General features: G+C 34.1%; 1 protein-coding gene across 1 annotated transcript; it reads left to right on the top strand.

Annotated features, from left to right (window-relative positions):
- Positions 1–1,301: 1,301 nt before the first annotated feature.
- LOC123216280 (transcription factor bHLH30-like) lies at positions 1,302–4,024 on the top strand. The gene is made up of 2 exons (XM_044636688.1): positions 1,302–2,364; positions 2,994–4,024. Exons 1-2 carry the CDS (start codon positions 1,807–1,809, stop codon positions 3,459–3,461), a joined length of 1,026 nt encoding a protein of 341 aa, XP_044492623.1. The 5' UTR covers positions 1,302–1,806; the 3' UTR covers positions 3,462–4,024.
- The last annotated feature ends 2,956 nt before the right edge of the window (positions 4,025–6,980 follow it).

Below are 6,980 nucleotides of genomic sequence, written 5' to 3'. Positions count from 1 at the left end.
GCTGATCGAAACCTTTGAGCTCTGATTCTTCTTTTGTCCCACTTTTCTTTTTACTATAAATGCACATAGTAGAAGAAAATAGAAACCTCTTTAGGTCCAACCAGCAAGCCGATTGCAGCAAAATCTAGAGCTCGTGGCATAGGACAAAGAAAGGTAGTTTTTTGAAACTCGGAATACCGAGCCATATTCTAAAAGTGATTAGAAACACTTATAATTTCGTAGTGTTTTGGCCATTATATATGTAGAAGTTGCTATAGACAACCTGAACCAACGTAATTTATATGTTGTCTAATTCCCCACCAATCATCAATGACTTTACCATAATTTAACAAAGAAATGAGACAAATTTTGGAGTTGTTGGACAGTGATGACATCTCTCACTCAGCCTCTATATCTCCAAAATTACAACAATGTGGGCACAATTCAAAATCTCTACTACCCGACTTGTCTAAAATATTGAAACATATATATTATATAACCACCGTTGCAATTCCCATTTAGTTTTTTCTATTACAAGAAATCTCATCTAAATAAATCTGTTTATATTAAGGTTTGGAGAGAAAATTTTTAAATTTAATTATTAAACTCATAATTATTAAACTAGATAATTCAAACATTAATAGGTCTCAAATCCATGAATTGAATAATTCAATAATCTAACTTTACTTTAGTATTAACTGTTCTCAAATTTATATATTTTTTAAATCTTTATAAGAATTTTATAACTCTTACTAGTAGGGCTAACCCATAGACCCATTTAGTTGATCTGAATAACCAAGTTTATTCATAAAATATAATAAATAATTCTGTAATGTAATGAATTCAAGATTTCAAGTAACTAAAACCTATAAACTTACGGAGGAGAGAGCTATGCCAGCAGGAGAAAGAGACAGAGGGATGGAGTGTGTTCCAAGACACAATGATTATAAGGTCTTGGGAATCAGAAAGGGTGGCGTGGAAATAGCCAAGAGTATGGAAGAACGTGGGGGCTTGACCGCAGCAGGAAAACGAAGAGGCTAAAAATTGAAAGGGTTTAGCTAAGCCCTTTATAATGATGAAACTAGCAGCCTTTTCGGTCTTTGGTCGGTCGACAATCTGTGTGTTGTGCGTTCACTGTGTTTCTTTTTGTGTTTGCCATCCGTTCTCTCTCTCCCACTGCCCACCCACAGTGTAATTATTCACTTTGAACCAATCACTAGCAACATTAATAGTTATTTTAAGCAAACTTCTCCCGTATTACTTTGTGTATAAAAAATTAGAAAAGGATATTGTTGGATTGAGAATGCCGTAACGACAAAGAAAAGGAGACCAGCCGTACTTGCAGGCTCTATATATTTAGACTAATGGGAAGTGGGGGGTTTGCAGATTCATCATCAAACAGAAACACAAGAACAAATTTTAGTCTCAAGCAAAGGATTAAAAAGGATCATCACCCACACAAAGGCGTAGCAGAAAAAAAAACCTACCAAGTGAAAGAGACTGGGAATTGATCATCATTCTTCAGAATACAGTCCAAGAGGTCTTTGGGTTTGGCTTTTCTTTCTCCTACCACCACCACCACCACTACTGAGAAGTCAGTGTGTCCACACATATTTATAACCCATATCAAAGGAAGGTCTGTTTTTCTGTTCTCTTTGACCTTTTTTTCAGTCTATAGAAAAAGTCTATATCAACTTCCATATCCCTTCTTCTTTTATTCTTCCTTTTCGCTCAAGTAAGTGATCAATATGATAACAGCCTCTCCAACCAATTAGCTCTATACATATTGAATATACTTGGTGTCTAGTTTTTAATTACAAAGAAAAGATGTGTGGATTGAAGGAAGAAGATCAAGGACAGTGTTCTCAAACGATTCATGACATTCAAGGCTATCAAGAACAGTTTTTTCTTCAGCAACAACTCATGCAACAGCAACAAAATAGTGATATGTATGGAGGTAGAGGGAGTTTGATTTTTCCTGAAGTTTCACCCATCCTACCATGGCCTATCACTCAGGTTCACTCTTTCAACCCGGCTAACTACACCACCAACCCGGTTCGTGAACATGACCCATTTCTTCTCCCTCCTCCACCACCATCATACGGGGGTTTGATCAACAGAAGAGCTCCATCCCTACAGTTTGCTTATGACGCTTCATCAAGTGATCATCTCAGGATCATATCAGATAGTCTTGGACCAATGGTTCAACCCGGTTCAGCTCCGTTTGGTCTACAGGCTGAATTGGGTAAAATGACTGCCCAAGAAATTATGGATGCTAAGGCCCTTGCTGCTTCCAAAAGCCACAGTGAAGCTGAGAGGAGACGAAGGGAGAGAATCAACAACCATCTTGCTAAGCTACGCAGCTTACTACCTAGCACCACCAAAGTAAGTAATGATAAATAAAGCATACAAATTTTCACTGGATAAAACCCATAGATTTCATGCGTACAACATGGTGTTCATGAGGCAGAGTATCCTATACCTTTATTTTAGTTTGCTTTTTGTTTTGTATTATAATGGGACTTTTCCATTCAAAGATCTCTGTAGATCTTTAGAAGATTCGGCTTAGAAGATTATAATACAATCAAAACCGACCATTTAGACATAAAAGGAAGTTGCTTTTCTGAATTTATACACTTCTCTTTTTGTTTGAATCTCTTTTTCTTTTTGAAAAAATATTTGCTTTTGGTTATTTCTTCTGAGTATCGCGGTAGTTACGAGGAGATGAAACAACGTAAAGTATATAAGCGTTATGTCGCTCCATTGATATAACAAAGAGAAACCAAGACGTAGTTGAAAAGCTTCAATGGAAAAATTCCTGCCGGTTATTAGTCAAACCAAAATGAGAAAGCAAAGAAACGAAGATAGACACTCCACCATTTTTGTCAGTTATCCACTATATACCTTTTAATGTCCAGTCGATGTAATGCACAAATTAACAACTTTACTTTTGTTCTTTTTTTTGGATCTTTGTTGTACTTGAATGCATTTTAATAAATGGTTGTTTGAGACAGACCGACAAAGCTTCTTTGCTAGCTGAAGTAATCCAGCATGTTAAGGAGCTAAAGCGGCAGACTTCTTTGATAGCTGAAACAAGTCCAGTACCGACGGAAATCGATGAGTTAACAGTGGATGCATCGGACGAGGATGGTAAGTTTGTAATAAAAGCTTCACTTTGCTGTGAAGATCGATCTGATCTCTTACCTGACCTAATAAAAACCCTGAAAGCTTTACGTTTAAGAACGCTGAAAGCTGAAATTACAACACTTGGTGGGCGTGTAAAGAACGTTTTATTCATTACTGATGATGAAGATTCAAGCAGCAGTGGTGAACAACAGCAACAACAACCACAGTATTCTATAAGCTCAATCCAAGATGCATTAAAAGCAGTGATGGAGAAGACATCTGTTGATGAGTCTTCTTCAGGGAATGTCAAGAGACAAAGAACCAATATCAATAACCTTGGACACAGGTCTCTTTAAAAGTCACTTCTTGATTTCCTCTTTTTTTTTTTTTTGTCATTTATTTTGTGGGCTTTCTATCATTGCAAAATGTTTGCTTTTTTGTGTGTTTCCATCAGTGAACAAGTAGACTATTATGGTGTGTTTTGTGTACTGCAGACAGTACTAGAAAACAAACAAAACAAAACACAATGCAGTTGTGCAAAGGGGATGAAGTCCAAATTTTCTATGTTAGGTTTTGATATAAGCTTTCTCTTGGCACGAAAAAGATCCTTTACTGTTTTTACTTCACTATAAAATTCTCTCTCTCTCTCTTTTTCAGTGTGATCAGTTTGTCGTTAGTTTGGTGGAATTTATGATGATCATCTTAAGAATGGTGACGAAGCTGTTCTCTTCATGTAGCTTGTCGTCCCCACCATCTCTGTATAATGATGTTCATACCATTCCACTTCTGGTTGTGAGTTCAAAACATAAAAGAACAAAAAAACTAATGTGGCATTTATACGTACCACGGAAGTCTCTGAGTCATGAGATCAAGCGAGAAGCATCTGTAAATATAATATATTGTTGTATTTCACTGTCTTCTTTCCTCTTCTCTCTTCTCTCCTTTTGGGTCTATATATTTCTGTGTCTGTTGTGTTTTTCTCTGCAATTAATATAATTTCTGGTTAAATATAGTTCAGCACGTAAATTTGGATTCCGTGATGGATCGATGCTGCAAGCACATTGTTAAAAATGGTGGCAGGATGCCTCTTACTATATAAAATGATAAATATTTGCATGTGTAAGTTCTGACTGCCTTGTTACTATATAAAATGCACATATAAATTCCATCTATAAAACTAAGACATGAGAAAATTTTCATTTTGGAAAACGACATCTATATGAAATAGTTAATAATAATGTTTTCAAAATGAGATTGGACTAGCTGGTTCACTAATTCAATTGTAAACTGGCTTATGATCCGATCTAAGTTTAATAAAAAATTAGGTTAATGAAAAACTCGATCAAAATCGGTCAAAACAAACAGAAGCGGGTTCCACAAAAGTTAATCCCCTAATTTGTGAAACTTATTCTCCTCATTTCTATTTTGCACATTTTGGAACAACGAAAGTTGTTGCTGCATTTTCATTTTTGCTCAACACAATCTTTCACCGCAACAACCCGTTCAATCTTTTGCTGCTCATTAGCATCTGCCAAAATTTGAACCAGACTCAAAAGAATAGCAAAAATCAAAACCCTAATCTGAGAAGCTAAGCAACGAAGAAGGAGAGAAGAGAGAAAAGATTATTCTAGAAGAATGGAGAGAGAAACGAATTTTATTAAAATAGCTTACATAATTAGAAAGGTAATATTGTACAGATACAGAGTCATTTCATAATTAGATAATTTAAATAAGAGATAAAATAATATTTAATTATATAATAACATATTATTGTTTTTGCATATATTTAAACTGAAAAATTACAAACTGACCCTCTTACATTTTACAACTTGCCATTGAGTCCTGTAGACTTACATGGTCCTCAACATTTGATTTTGTTGCATTTTCACCCAAAGTACTCTACTATCCCCTCTTCTGCCCTATTTGAAGTTAAAAATTGGTGAATTTTGGCAATATTTCAAATGATATTGAACCAGCTAACTGAACCGGACAAATCATGAATTAATGAGATAACCAGTTTGATCATTGATATGTATTAAGTTATATGATAGGGTCTACAGTCAGCCTCCATACAGATAGAAAGAACCATGCACTCAGCTGCGGTAGCTTATTGAGCAACGGTTGCGCAGATGCCTTGTGTATCTTACTACCATAATATTCATAATTGATTGCAACGACGAAACTGAAATTTGAGGCAAACTTTAATTCTTTTTTTTTAAATGTTTCAAAAATTTCTTCAATATGTAACTATAGGTAAAAGTAAAATCTAATATTTTATATAGATGTTAATTTTTAATGATTATAAAAGAATAACTTTGTTTTTTCAAATAATTAAATTGGATAAATTTGAGTTATCATGTTCAGTGCACCATTGCATGGTTGTTCTTTTCCCATTCGGAGTTAATTTCAAATTATATATTTTATAAGTAAAATACTTGTGGATTCACTCAATGGACAATTACACATAACATTTCATGTTATCGAGTCATAATCATGTTTTGTTAGTTTGAGTTTCGAGTCAAAGATCCTTAATTATAAGTCGACCTAAAATAATCGAATCAAATTTTTGTAGTTGTAGCTCGATTTGAATTATATTTGCATTGATTTGATATAATTTAAATTGATTTAAAACATCCATTGTTTTTCACTCTCTTAAGTATTTTTAGTATTTCAATTTCTTTTTAAAATTATCCCGATTTATTATTAACAAAACAAGCAATATAACACTTTAACTTATTAACAAATAACTTAAAAACTAATACATTTTAAAACAAGTCAATAATCTTACTAACCAAATGTTGTTCCTGTTTATATTATAGTGACACCTTTTGTACATGCTTTGAGTGATATTTATCATGCTTATGTGTGTGACTTGATTTTGGTTGTGTGATTGAAGTAAATGCATGTTAAGTTTTAAAAAGTTTTAAGTCAGTATACCTCTTCATGTCTATATTTCCTTTGGGGGCATGTATCTAGAGAAGGGTATTACATTAGACCGATATACACGATCAACTAATATAAATCTTATCTTTAATATTTGACCTAAAACGCTGACCCTAACTTACCTATGATATGACATTATTTGATCTCTCAGACACGTAAGCTTGGTGTCCACACGACATTGTTGGAAGTAGTCACAACCTTCTAACCATATCACCTTGACATGCCATCAGCATTACTTATGGAGACATTCAACCTCTTATCTAGATTTTGTTGACTTATGAACTTTGTATTGGTATCCATTCTCTGTAACACATCATCTGAATGCATCTTGCAAACAGTTTTTTATCTGAGAATATGTTATTTGCTTTAACACATCATCCATCTTTATTCACTCATCAAGCATTAGATTTGGATGGTTGGTTAAGGAAATGAGGTAACCAATCAAATAAACCATTCATAATATTCTCAACCTCAAGAGGTACATTAACATGCACCAGATTTGGATGCTAGAAACTACTCATACCTATTGACCTATAATTAACATTGGTCTTGTCCACGAACTCCAATTTCTCCATAGGAATATCATACATTTTATTCTCATGATCAAAGACACCCAAATTCAAAACATTTTCCTTATTGCCACGTACCTATTCTTCTATATTACCCAACACGTGACATCATGCAAAATTGCCTAGTCATGATCATCAAATTCTTTTTTGGGATTAAAGCCAACATTTTGAACCCCTAGTAAATGATCATCTCCATCTTCTACATAATGATGCAACTCCACCCGTGTAAACTAACATTGTGTTGTGCATCTTGTTGTGGTTGTTGAACATTATAGTTGATGGTTTCTACAAAATGCATCTATAGATTAATGAGTGATTGAAGAGAAATGCCACTAAGATAGTCAATATCTTGATTATTTATGA

This window comes from Mangifera indica, chromosome 5 (genome assembly GCF_011075055.1).
Source record: "Mangifera indica cultivar Alphonso chromosome 5, CATAS_Mindica_2.1, whole genome shotgun sequence".
NCBI lineage: Eukaryota > Viridiplantae > Streptophyta > Magnoliopsida > Sapindales > Anacardiaceae > Mangifera > Mangifera indica.
This window is presented reverse-complemented; position numbering and strand designations above follow the sequence as displayed.

Excerpts from the sequence above, each read along its gene's own strand:
- LOC123216280 (XM_044636688.1), top strand. The coding sequence starts at position 1,807 with ATGTGTGGATTGAAGGAAGAAGATCAAGGACAGTGTTCTCAAACGATT. Across the intron at positions 2,365-2,993 it reads TACTACCTAGCACCACCAAA|ACCGACAAAGCTTCTTTGCT; the intron begins GTAAGTAATGAT and ends TGTTTGAGACAG.